At 35.2% G+C, this 13,571-nt stretch overlaps 3 protein-coding genes across 4 annotated transcripts; 2 read left to right on the forward strand and 1 right to left on the reverse strand.

Annotated features, from left to right (window-relative positions):
* Positions 1–1,106: 1,106 nt before the first annotated feature.
* LOC142618395 (psbP domain-containing protein 4, chloroplastic) lies at positions 1,107–3,805 on the forward strand. 2 transcript variants are annotated; one of them, XM_075791317.1, is made up of 5 exons: positions 1,107–1,610; positions 2,389–2,492; positions 2,898–3,009; positions 3,280–3,507; positions 3,582–3,805. In XM_075791317.1, exons 1-5 carry the CDS (start codon positions 1,289–1,291, stop codon positions 3,644–3,646), a joined length of 831 nt encoding a protein of 276 aa, XP_075647432.1. In that variant the 5' UTR covers positions 1,107–1,288; the 3' UTR covers positions 3,647–3,805. The 2 variants fall into 2 exon arrangements, with proteins under 2 accessions (XP_075647432.1, XP_075647433.1); XM_075791318.1 differs by having other exon boundaries at positions 1,153–1,610; positions 3,280–3,494.
* A 297-nt stretch (positions 3,806–4,102) lies between these two features.
* Positions 4,103–6,072, reverse strand: LOC142618394 (pentatricopeptide repeat-containing protein At3g21470). Its single transcript, XM_075791316.1, has one exon. The coding sequence runs from the start codon at positions 5,934–5,936 to the stop codon at positions 4,227–4,229; it is 1,710 nt and encodes a 569-aa protein (XP_075647431.1). The 5' UTR covers positions 5,937–6,072; the 3' UTR covers positions 4,103–4,226.
* A 1,893-nt stretch (positions 6,073–7,965) lies between these two features.
* LOC142621166 (pentatricopeptide repeat-containing protein At3g29230-like) lies at positions 7,966–10,552 on the forward strand. Its single transcript, XM_075794483.1, has one exon. It carries the CDS (start codon positions 7,966–7,968, stop codon positions 9,781–9,783), a length of 1,818 nt encoding a protein of 605 aa, XP_075650598.1. The 3' UTR covers positions 9,784–10,552.
* Positions 10,553–13,571: the final 3,019 nt, after the last annotated feature.

Consider the following 13,571-nt stretch of genomic DNA (forward strand, 5'->3'; position numbering starts at 1 on the left):
ATATATATATATATGACTCTCTTGAAAATGGATTCTATCTCCCACCACGCACCTATAAAAATTAGTTAGGTGTTCAAAGAGTTATGGACACCGATGTTAAGGGAAAAAAAATGAAAAATGCTTGACCTAAATATTAATTAATTCTATCTATAGAATGGATCTTGTATGCATTGGATTTCTATTTTGCTCAATCCTCGATTCAAGAATATGATATTGAGGAGCCCAACATCCACACCATTGGACAAGTATGTATATATGTAACATGTTTATAACTTTAAAGTATGTATATTCTTTTTCTTCTTTTTTTTGGCTGAATATTGTATAGATGTTCAAAAGCCATTTATTTTGCATGGGGATCATTTCCATTTGAAATTGATCTATTTTTTATGGTAGAGATGTTCAAAAGCCATTCATTTCGTATGAAGATTATTTCCATTTGAAATTGATCTATTTTTATGATTCATATTAACTTTTACAAATCCTAAAACAAACCTAGTACTGTATCATATAAGATTTTAATAATAGAACACTCTATTATGTCAAAGTTAAAAATTAAATTTTACCCATGAAAAAACCTTGATGCAATTCTTATTAGAGAACGTTTTGTCCCTAAGAGCATTAGGCATCACAATAGAAAGGCACCATTTTTTTCCTAATAACTTGTAATGAGGCCATAACATAGAATAATATTGACACACTTCTTCCTACACCCAAATTCACACATTACTTTTATGTCAATCTGTGATTGATGTATAAGTTAACACAACATACTCAATTACCTATGGTGAACTCACATGAAAATACTGAAATTCAATAGTTGGCATATAAGTAAGGTGTGGATTTAAGCATGAGAACTGTGTCCTAGGCAAAAGCTGCCACTTTATTTAATGTAATTTTCTAAAACGCAGAGCAAAAAAAAAAAAAAAACGTTCAATGATGGGTATCCTAGAGGCCCAAAGAGAAAAGGAGATCTTGCAGAAAGGTGATGAAATAACTTTGCCACGCGTCAGGCTAAGACTGATAATCTTTTAGCATAGAGAATCCAGATTGTGCACAGTTTTGATGCCACGTCCACACATAGCCATTACCCAAACTTCAACACCTGAGGACCTCAACTTCCACAATTATAACATTTTCCAACCAAGTTTCGGTTTTGCCACAAGCAGTTGCTGGTCTTAAATTTTCCGGAGACAACAAAAAGCATACCAAGTTTCTATTTTTAGCTGAAAAAATTTGGGCTCTTTGAATCAGAATACACTTGTCTTTTTACCTTTGAGTTTTGAAGAACATGGGAACAAGCTTATTTACTAGCTGCAGCTTTTCTTGGAGATACCACCAGCAGATAATTCCTTCTAGTCATATGCTTACTCAGTGTTCACTGGAAAATGGGATTTCTACAACAAAAGTTATTCCTGATTCAGGAGAGAGTAAAGTGGTTGATGGAGGAATTGAGAAATGGACTGGGTTGATGAAGAGAAGATCAGTTTTGGTTTCTGGGGTATCTTTAATCTCTTCAACAGGTTTGGGTTCTCCAAGAGAAGGTTTGGCCGTGGTTAAACAAGGCCTTCTAGCTGGGAGGATACCTGGTCTGTCTGAACCAGATGAACAAGGTTGGTTTTTCATATTGTTCTGTTCACTTCCATTCTAATTGCCCTGCTTTTTTTTTTTTTTAATTGCCTAATTTCTAATTTCTAAATGATAATAATGATAAATGATATCAACATGCAATTGAGGAAAACTTCTATGGAGAGGACATAATTGCTCCTTAGTTATGTCTTATAGTCATGAAGCAAAAAAAACTATTTCTTTTTTCCTTTCTCAGCTTGGAAGAGAACTGCAATATTATAAAAAATCATATCCCCTTTTGCTTGGGAGTACCTAGACATTTTCAGTGATTAAGTTCATATATAGTAGCCTTTTTTTTTTTTCTTTTTTAGAAAGATTATCTGAAACTATTTCTTTCCAATTTAGTTTTATGATGTAAACCAAATTACAAAAACAGCAGGAAATGATCCCTTTAACATTCTCCATCAATATCTGTAAGCCGGAGTTACTATCTGCTACATATACTTATCATGCAACAAAAAGAGGGGGGGGGGGGGGAAGGGACAGAGCTGATAGAACTAAAAGATCAATCAACATTAATAAATGGCATCTCAAAGTTCTATCTGGTCTTGGACCATGCAAAAAATTTTACTTACCTCATAGATTTTGAACTACTTTCTGTGGTTTCCATATGGAGCCCAAAATTGTGCATAGAATGCCTCTATAATTTCATATGCTTGAACTTCTGGAACCTTTCAAACTACTTGCCATTGTCTTTATATATTTATTTTTGTTCTTTTATAAGTATGGCCAAGTTAACTAGGAAAACATATGCTCAGACAGGTTGGAGGACATACCGCAGGCCAGATGAGAAGTCTGGAGGACATGGTGTTGGATGGAGTCCTATCATCCCCTACGCATTTTCTGTCCCTCAGGATTGGGAAGAGGTGATAATGTACAACTGAAACCTGAGTTTAACTCTTTGGACTTACATTTGAACTGCATATTCAAGTCGTTACATTTCAAAGAAATTTCCTTTTTTTTTCATAGAAATATAATGAAATATCTAATTCCATGTCTCTTTTGGAGTCCTATCATCCCCTAAGTATTTACTGTCTCTCAGGATTGGGAACAGGTGATAATGTACAACTGAAACCTGAGTTTTAACTTTGGACTTACATTTGAACTGCATATTCAAGCCATTACATTTCAAATAAATTTCCTTCTGTTTCATAGAAGCAAAATGAAATATCTAATTCCATGTCTCTTTTAACTTGGATATTCTCCGTTTCATTTTTTTTCTGTTTATCTTATCTTAGTTCTCTATATTTTTCATTATGTCTGTATAACAGGTTCCAGTATCGATAGCAGATCTAGGTGGGACAGAAATTGATTTGAGATTTGGTAGCTCTAAGGAAGGAAAACTATTTGTAATTGTTGCTCCTGTTCTCAGATTTAGTGATGGTGAGGTTCCCTAAATTTAAGCATTCTTCATTTAAAAGAATTCCCTCGGATGCATTTTTGCTATAAGAAATCTGATTAGTTGTGCATCAAATCTTCATATGAACTAATTTTTTTTATAAGAATGGTGGTGGAATGTGCTTGAGGAAAGAAAATCTTCATATGAACTTAGCTCTCTAGCAACAATTTTCTTGTGTGTGCGTGTGCGTGTGCGTGTGAGTTAATGAAGTTTGATATTCACATATTTGTTGTGGTTGTGTATTATATGTATAGGTCTTGGTGACAATGCTAAAATTGAACTAATTGGACCTCCGGATAAAGTGATTAATGCATTTGGACCTGAAGTGATTGGTGAAAATGTAGAAGGGAAGGTTATAAGTATGAATGTAGCAGAACACTCAGGAAGAACATACTACCAGTATGAATTAGAGCCACCTCATGCTCTTATCACTGCAACTGCCGCTGGAAATCGCCTCTACTTGTTTAATGTAACAGCAAGTGGTATGGATATTTATTTTGATATGCTTCAATATAACCAAAGGAAAAGTATTCAATAATTCTTTTTCTTTTTGTAGGTCTTCAGTGGAAGAGGCACTACAGCGATTTGAAAAGGATATCTGACTCTTTTCGCGTTGTCTAATTTAAGTCTCTCATTAAATGAGACAGCATAAATATATTGTTTCTGTAGTGTAATTTACAACAATTAGAGGAAAAAAGAAAATACTTCAAAAATAGTTAAAAGCAAAGTGTATTGGTAGTGGAAATTTGGGTTCAACTTGATATCATACATCTTGGCGCATATCAAATAGCATAAATATATTGTTTGTATAGTGTAATTTACAACAATTACAAGAGGGGGGGGGAGAACTTCAATAATAGTTAAAAGCAAAGTGTGTTGGTGGTGGAAATTTTGGGTTCAACTTGATATCATACATCTTTGGTGCATATTAAATTCGTAAAAAGCTTTCTTGCAGTTACCTGACATGGGTTTGAAGCATCAAAGTAGGTATAGAAGGCCATCCCTCCAGCTCTGCATTTGATTAAACCTTCAAAGTTCAGCACCTTTGCAATTAAACTTTCTGATAATCATTAAACTGAAGCAGAATGTCAACCACAATAGTTCCTTCTTCCAGCGATGACAGGATCCTTTTGGAAAGTAGCATATAGTCAAGAAGTTAGAAACAAACATGGTTATGCAAAATCCAGTACAGATCTATGCTTTATCTAGCATCAACACAAAATGTGTTCTTAGTGCTGCCTGGCATAATCAAGCTGCACCCTGGTGTCTTTTGTAGCCCTTTGTTATCCATGACCGTTCTCATCCTTTCAGCTTTCTCCCAGCTGTCCGAAGCAGCATAAATATGTGACAGAAGAACGTAATGTGAATCAGTAGCAGTCACCATGTTCACATTCTGTGCGCTTTCTTTCACTATCTTTTCTGTCATATCCTTGTCCTGATGAATCCAACAAGCTCCCAGCATAGCTGTCCAAACCGTGTCATTAGGTTTCATTGGCATTCTCTTCACCAGATCATAAGCCTCTCTTAGTCTCCCTGCTCGCCCCAAAAGGTCAACTAAGCACCCGTAGTGCCTGACACTTGCTTCCAAGCCATACTTCTCCATCTTGGAGAATATTACTATACCTTCATTCACAAGCCCCCCATGTGCGCATGCTGAGAGAACAGAAAGAAAAGTTATATCATCAGGCCTTTTGTTTGAACTTTCCATTCTGTCAAAAAACTCTAGAGCCTCTTTGCATTGTCCATGAGTGGCAAAACCCGAGATTATAGCATTCCAACAGGTAGTGTTCCTCTCAGTCATTCTTTCAAAGACCAACCTTGCATTAATCAAATCCCCACATTTCGCATACATGTCAACCAATCCACTCAAAACAAACACATTAACCCAAATCTTCTTACGATGTATCAGACAATGGATTTCTTTACCAGCATCCAACAGCCCCAACTGAGAACAAGCAGATAAAACACTCACAATAGTGACTTCATCAGGTGTAAATCCTTCAGCTTGCATTTGGCCAAACATTTCCATAGCTTCTATACAAAAACCATTCTGAGCATACCCAGAAATCAACGAATTCCAATTCACTAAATTCCGGACAGGAATTCGATCAAAAATAGCCTTGGCCTCATTCACATCACCCTTCTTGCAGTACCCAGAAATCATTGAAGACCATGCATAGAAATTCCGGTGTGGCATTTCCTCAAAAACTTCCCTTGCAGCCTCCATTTTCCCATTGCTGGTATACCCATCAACCATCACAGTCCAGGTAACCACATTCCTCAACTCATGAGGAACCCTGTTGAACAATTGCCTTGCAATACCAATATCTCCACCCTTTGCGAACCCATCAATCATTTCATTCCAAGTCACTGCATTTCTTATTGACATCTTTTCAAACAAAATTGATGCAGAATTCGTATCTTTATTCCTCAAGTATTCACCAATCATGGCATTCCATGTTACAACATTTCTCTCAGGCAAATAATCAAACACTTTACGTGAATCAATGATATCACCACATTTAGCATACATACCAAGCAATGAGGTCCCAACAATCACATTGCAATCCACCCGGGTCTTTATCGTCTCAGCGTGCAAAGCTTTCCCAAAACCAAGGAAAGAAAGAGAAGCACAAGCCTTGAGAATTAAAGGGACTACACCCACATAGTCAAGTCCTTTTCGCCTAATATTATTGTACACAACAAGAGCTTCTCTAAGTGATCCTTCAGAGATGTGATTCCTTATGAGGTAACACCAATTAGTGAGAATTGGTAGAGTCTCTGGGGTACAATAATCAGAGCTTTGGTTAATTGTTTTTGGATTTTGATTTATGTATTGGGTTTGTGTTTGATGATAGTAGACTGGGCAGTTTGTAGTTTCTTTAGGATTTTGGGACAAAGTTACTCTCATTTTTTAAAGTTTCATTTATTTCCACTTCAAATCCAACTGTTTATTTAGTTTTTGGAGAGAGCTTCTTATAACATGCAGCTCTCACCTCACCATTTTTACAAACTATCGCCTCGTTATAAAGTGTGTTTTGGTGGGTTTTTTTTGTCACTGAACATAAGATTTGGGGTTGGATCTTACCCTGTACCAATAAAATTAATTGGTGACTTTATCCGATACTAAAGAGCAATTATTAGGAGTAGACGCCACCACTTTTTTTTTTATTTTTTATTTTATGAACTCTCACCTCATTATAAAGTGTGTTTTTGGTGAGTTTTTTGTCATTGAATAAAATATCTGAGTTCGATCTTACCCTACACCAATAAAACCAGTTTTTAGAGGGTCTCACCACTAAAAACTGGTTTTAGTAATTGAATTTAAATTTCACTTTCAATATCCTAAAAGTTGGATTTGAATTTTTTTTTTTTTTTTAAAGAAAACTTTTCATTGTTTTCGTTTTCTATGAATACGAATACAGTGGCATTTTCATAAATATTGTGAAAGCACAAAATTACTTTTTTTTTTTTTTTTAGTGATATGATATGTGAGTGAGAAAATTTATTTATTTTTTAATAGAAAATAATGACCAAACACAGGCATGATGTATTATATACCCAAATTATGTATTTAAAACAATTTACCAAATACTACCAAATATAAAAATAAGTGCTTTTCTCTATATTCAAATCCTAAATAATCAAATTTAGGATTTGAATATAGAATAAAGAAAATCAAAAGTAGATACACCTATTCTTGAAACTAAACCGGTCCTAAGAATATCTCCAACAGCTTCTTTAAATTTTTGTACTGCTTGGAGTGTGAACAGTTGTTTTTACCTTTTACCTGCCTACTATTTAAAATACATTTTCCAACAAATTCTCTATCATTTATCTATCTTATTTAAATATAATTTCTTCATTCTTTATTTAATCTTTCTTTATTCTTTTTTAATATTTCTTTATTATTTTTCTATTAATTTCCAGCGACTATATTTTTAAATCTTCCAACGATAATATTTTCAAATTTTCTAATAGTCATATTTTCCAACAGGCTAGTTTTTTTTTTATAGTCACACACACATGCATACGAATGCACGCGTGCGCGCGCATGCACACACACACACATATTATGAAACCATCTTCCTTCATTTGATTCTTCTTAATTTCTTTATTTTATTGTCCTCCTTCAGCTTTTCCATTCTCAATTTTTCCATTTCATATTCCTCTTTTGATTTTTTTTTTTTATATATATCCAATTCCATTTTCATTCTTGCCATTTCAAGTTTTTTATCCTTGAGTTGAATTCGCACCATCTCATGCTCATGGTTTGCAAGACGTCCTTTCTTAATACAAGTCATTTTCATCTCACTCATTTTTCTTCTTTCTTCCATCACGACATTCAATATGTCTTCCATATGTAAAGTCATACATTCTTTGCACTTCTGTTTCTTCAATCTTTCTTTTTCGGCCTTCACCCTTGGTGGTCTCTCCAAGTTTACAATTAGAACCTGTAGAATATTATCATCCTCTAAACTTATTGACTCTAGATTAGAAGATGAAGATGCCTCAAATCTCCCTCTTTTTTTGGTTGCTGATTGTTAACAATAACCAACCATTTTGGTGAGTGTTTCAACAAATTCCAACAACGTTCATATTGAAATTTTGTACCTTGCAATACTTTTTTTTGAGAATGAAGACTATAACTTTTATTAAAAAATCAGCGAAGAGTACATCATAACATAAATGATGTTTTGCCACTTTAAGCTAAAAAAATTAACAAATAGTTTATAGTTACTATCTTGAAAGTTGAAACAGTAGAACAAATGAGCAAATTAACACAAATTTCTTTATAAGATGTAAATTGTATTCAACAGCCATAAACTTCGATATAATAACATAAATGCCCTTCCCATAGTTTTTGAACTTTTCCCTCCATGAAGCAGCTAGAGCAACTGTCTTTTGAATGACCCATAAGCCTAAAAGGTCGGCTAAGAATGCTGAAACTCTTGCAGAACTGTAAAACTATCAGGGAATTGAAGCAAACCCATCTTCAAATTCTCATGCATGGCCTCCATGAAAGCGATTTTGTGTTGCCTAAGCTTATCACTCTTGCCTCCGAACTTGTTTCCCTTGATTACGCGGTTCGCATTTTTCGAAATTCTCAGTATCCCAATGTAATTTCCTACAATACTATGATTAAATGCTTTGTTGGAAAGACCCATCATGGTGCATTGCGTGTTTATGATCAAATGAAGGCCTTGGCGATTTTGCCGAATAGTTTTACCTTCACTTTTCTTCTGAGGTGTTTTGAAACGTTTGAAGCTCTAGGAAATGGTAGAGTGATTCATGGTGATATTGTGAAGCTAGGATTTGGTTCAAGTGTTTTTGTTCAGAATACCCTTTTGGATTTCTATGCTAAATGCAGTGGGAATTTGGATTCTGCGTGTCAGGTGTTTGAGGAAATGCCTGAAAGAGACGTGGTGTCGTGGAATTCAATGATTTCTGGGTACTTGGCGCATGGAGAGGTTGAATTTGCAATTGGGTTGTTTGGTTTGATGCCTGAGAGGAGTATGGTTTCATGGAATTCTGTTGTTTCGGGGCTTTCTAAAGCCGGAAATATGGAATTGGCTCGCTCTGTCTTTGAGAGGATGCCAGAGAGAAATGAGGTTTCTTGGAATTCTATGATTTCTGGCTATGTAAGGTTGGGTGATATCAAGTCTGCACAGTGTATTTTTGATCAGATGCCAAAGAGAACTGTAGTTTCTTGGACAGCTATGATTTCTGGGTACACTATGATCGGTGATCTTGAATCTGCAAGGAACGTTTTTGATCAGATGCCATTTAAGAATGTTATCTCTTGGAATGCTATGATTGCTAGTTATGTTCACAACCATGAGTTTGATCGAGCTCTTTATGCATTTCATCAGATGTTAATAGATGGCAAGTGCAGGCCTGATCAGACAACTTTGCTCAGTGTACTTTCTGCGTGTTCTCACATGGGGTCTCTTAAACATGGGAAATGGATTGATTCTTATACTAAGAGAAACAATTTCAACTTGTCTATTCCTTTAGCCAATGCTTTGATAGACATGTTTGCAAAATGTGGAGATATAGAAAATGCAAAAGCAGTTTTTGATAAGATGGCTAAAACATGTGTAATTACATGGACTACAATGATTTTGGGTCTAGCTGTTAATGGTCAGTGCAAAGAAGCACTAGCTCTCTTCGATAGGATGCATGTAGAAGGTATTAAGCCAGATGATGTCATTTTTATTGCTGTTCTGTCTGCTTGCACTCATGGAGGGTTGGTGGAAGAAGGTGAAAGGGTATTTGACCTGATGGTGCACAAGTTTGGTATTGTACCCCGAATTGAGCATTATGGCTGCATGGTTGATCTTCTGGGTCGAGCAGGGAAGTTGGAAGAAGCAGTACAATTTATCAAAGGCATGCATTTAGAGCCAAATGCTGTCATTTGGGCCACTCTACTGGGTTCATGTAAGATTCATGGAAACGGGGATATGTTAGAGTCTGTAACCAGGAAAATTATGGAGCTGGAGCCTTCAAATCCTAACTATTTGACACTGATTTCAAATTTGAGTGCATCAATTGGACAGTGGAGAGATGCTTTAATCTCTCGGGTAGCAATGAGACAGCAAGGCATGGAAAAAGTTCCTGGTTGTAGCTTAATCCAAGTAGGGGATAAGGTCCATGAATTTCTTGCTAGAGATACAAATCATGAGGAAAGAAAGGAAATCTATTGGGCTTTATCATGTTTAAATGGACACTTGAAAGCAGTATGTGATGGATCATGAAAAACTCCCATGGTTCATTGCCCTAATAACATGCGCCTCCTGAGATGCTTTGAGGAAGTTGAGTATTTAAATTACACAACATGTCTTGGGAAAAATTCATTATTTCTTTATTCTGTTCCTGGAGGAAAGTTTATTCAAAAAGCAGGGTCCTAATTACTTCCAAGAAAAACCTCTCTTTTATGACACAAAATGAGAAGGTATAAGAGGTAGGTACATGAAATTTTGGAGGTTGAATTGAAAAACCCAGATTAAATGTCACCCAACTTGTAGAATCAGGCAAGAGAGAACTGTGGGCAGGCATGAACTTGCAAAAATCAAGGTTATGGTGGCATGGTGAAGAACTATGGCCAGGGGAAGAATAAGTGTTAAGCCTAACCCTTTTATCATCTAAGAGATGGGATGATTTGTTACAGTGGTGGCTTCCTTCTGGCCCCTCATTGAAAATGGATAACAAACCAGAGTTGGAGTTCATTGTCTAGCATGAGATACATCAAAGCATTGGGCCATCCTAGTAAAATTCAAACATTATTATGGTTTTGAAGGTGAGAAATTCAACCCGTAGAGTTGATAATACAGAAGGAAACAATCATTAACAATTTGGATGTCACTGTAATTGGTGATGAAGGTATAAAGGAGAGTTAATGGCTGGCTGTCCTAACGCTTGCAGCTTGCAAGGGGCTTCTTTCTTGCCTGAAGATAACTGCAGTGAGTTAATGTGTAATTTTTGCAACTAAACATGTTAGTTTCAATAAATCGACACAAACTTGTTATCACTGATCCACACTATACACTAAATAATGTTTTAATTTAATTTATTTAAATAGCCTTCTTATCTTCCCCTCCTTCTCTTCCAAAGAAGAAAACAAGAAGGAAGCTTTCTCAAATAGTAATAGTTTATAGATTACTTGTGCAGACTCTCACTAAATTTGTGGTTTGGGGGGGGGGGGTCTGGCTTGTTTCAACCATAAATTTGCCAGTCAACACCCAAAGTCTAGTTTAATTTGTATTGTCCACCTCATCATCCAAATCTACTGATAAAATCAATAAATTGGTCAATTGATTGGAGTGGGTATTGCAAACTAATGACAACTAGGATGTTAATTTTAGAGATATAACTAGTCAACTATGACATTAATTTTGAAACTAATTTTAGATGGTAGGATGGGCATTGATAAAACGCGATTTCACCTCGTCAGTACAATAGACGACCTTCAGATCCTATATGAGAGAAAACACTAATTAGATAATAACACCAATTTGGGGCCTGCCAAAGACCCTCTGATGCTTAAGTTAGCTCAAACTCTTTAGAAATTTGTAATATGTAGAGTAATTTGTGTGTGTATTCAATATCAATCACTTACTTGTCTATCCTGACTTTATATAGCATTTGTGTGAGTAAATATCTAATTTGTTGGCCTTTCCTTACGTTGTACCTGAGCTAGAGGATTTATGGCTCAATAATGACCACTTAACCTCATCCCTTTAACATTCATAACGTCCATTAAATGCACATAATTGGACGGCGGTAACAGCGGTAAACAAGAGAAACATCTATTGGAAGATGTCTAGAAAATTGATAAATGTATTTGCATAGTAAAAATTATGCATTTCCTCCATAGTCAATTAATATAAAAGTGGACCCCTTATAACAAGTACACAAGAGGAAAAATTGTCTAGTAGTGAATATGACAGAACTCCAGCGGTAAAGTTTGATTAGTCAATAAATGTGTTTACAAGATAAAAAATCATATAGTTTCTTCATTATTATCAAGTCAACAAGAGGGAACACTTCCATCGTATCTAAGACATTATGGTTTTCATCATAATAACAATAAATAAGGATTAAAGGCTTCATAATTACAAGTAAAAGAGGAAAAAATAGGATGGAACTAAGAAAGAGAAAGAGATTTCAGCTCAGTGCAGCAAATGTTGAACTAAAATTCTTATGAAATATATATGTGGAGTATGAATGGGGTAGTAAGGACTATTTAGAGTGAGTTGGTACTTGTGGTGGTATGATGGAGTTAATGCTAAAGCTAAGTCTTTAATGGGTAAAGGGTTGTTTATGACTGATTAGGAAGCATTTATGAACTTAGAATATGTAGAAAATGAACAGGAACGTCTGAGGCTAAGTGAGTGGGGGTTAAGGGGAATGATTTATAAGCTTGGGGAGAGCTAAACCACAAGCAAAGTGACAAGAAAATTAGAAATTTCAGAGGCGTTGGTGTGTGTTTTGTGAGCTGGTGTGCTTACCCTTTTATAGTGGTGTTTTAGGAGGTATTAACTATCAAAAATCCAAAAACGTAGGACTGGTCAGGGGCAAAATAGCAGACTTAATTATTCTAGGATTTGGCCATAAATGGGAGACTTGCTTTTGAGGTTGCTTGCTTCTTTGGGTAATATGACACATGGTGAGTATTTGGGATAATCTTGCATTAAATGTCAAGATTTCTAAAGTTGAGTTTAACCAATAGGATTAAGGTAGGTATCAAGGAGGAATTTTAGTGCTGCAACTGAGATTTGGACCCTAGGAAGTAGGATTCAACACCCCAAGCCAAGTATCAAAGTTTAAGTCCACTTCAGAGGGTTTTGCTGGAGATTCTTTTATGCCTTCCAAACCACATGTTTCCAAATTTTCCCTTTAAGATTCATGAGCTTGGTTCATGAATCAATTACATACATTTTTAGTAATAAAATAAGCTATTTAGTTGAGGATTTCATGAGTTTTGAGGTCTTGGTTATGGTTTCCTTAAGTTGTTACCAAAACTTAGAGAGGAATGGTATTTATTACCCATTAGCTTTTAGGTGTCAACTTAGGCTTTAGTGTTGTTCAGATCATGATTGGCAGTGGTAGAGTGGCTGCTAGGACAGGTGGTCAGCTCCTAATTTGGTTTGGGAGCTTAGTTGCTTCTTGAGGTGACCTCCAGCGGAAGGCAGAACTGAATGAAGTTCTCCAGCTGGGTCAATTTGCACACATGGGCTGTTTTGGCTGAAACTTCATGTTAGGCTTGGCCATGAGGGCTGAGTACTTTGATGGGCCTTTGACTTGGTGGTTCTCTCCACTTGGTCCTATTTTTTTACTTTCTCATTGTGAGCCCTACAAAATGGACAAAGCTACCATATATTGCTATGTAATTTTATTCCACATGGGCTTTAGTTGTTAGTAAAAATGAAATGTATTTATGAGCTTTCATAAATATTTATGATAGACTTTGAGTATTAATTTCCATGTGCTTTAAATAACAATTTGTACAGTTTCTCATAATTTTTGTCATGGATTATTTTATAAATGATATTTTCTTTGGGGCTTTTATAAAATGACCTCCAATATTTCTTAAGAATAATATTTATCATGGGTTTTAAATAGAGGCAATATCCATGTGTTTCAAATATGGTAATAACCACTATAATGAAATAATATGATATTCTCATGAGTTTTTCTATAGATAATCATAATGGGTTTGTAGTATGAATAATTATCATAAGTTTTGGAAATAAATATTATGAATGTTGTGATATAAGATAAATAATGACCATGAGTTTATAATATGATATGAAATAAATGTCATGGGTCTAAGATAAATAATCATAACTTTCCATGAGCTTTTATAAGATGATTGCCATGGGTTTTGAAAATAGATAATTGTCATAGATTTCACGGGCTTGTAATATTATAGTAATAGGTTTAAGAACTTAAAAGATTGTTCATTATTGGACTTTTAAGTAAAATACTTATGATATGGTATTTTGCCAAGTATTAATAATCTTGGGCTTTTGATAACATAGTA

The sequence above is a fragment of the Castanea sativa genome, chromosome 12 (assembly GCF_040712315.1).
Source record: "Castanea sativa cultivar Marrone di Chiusa Pesio chromosome 12, ASM4071231v1".
Taxonomy (NCBI): domain Eukaryota; kingdom Viridiplantae; phylum Streptophyta; class Magnoliopsida; order Fagales; family Fagaceae; genus Castanea; species Castanea sativa.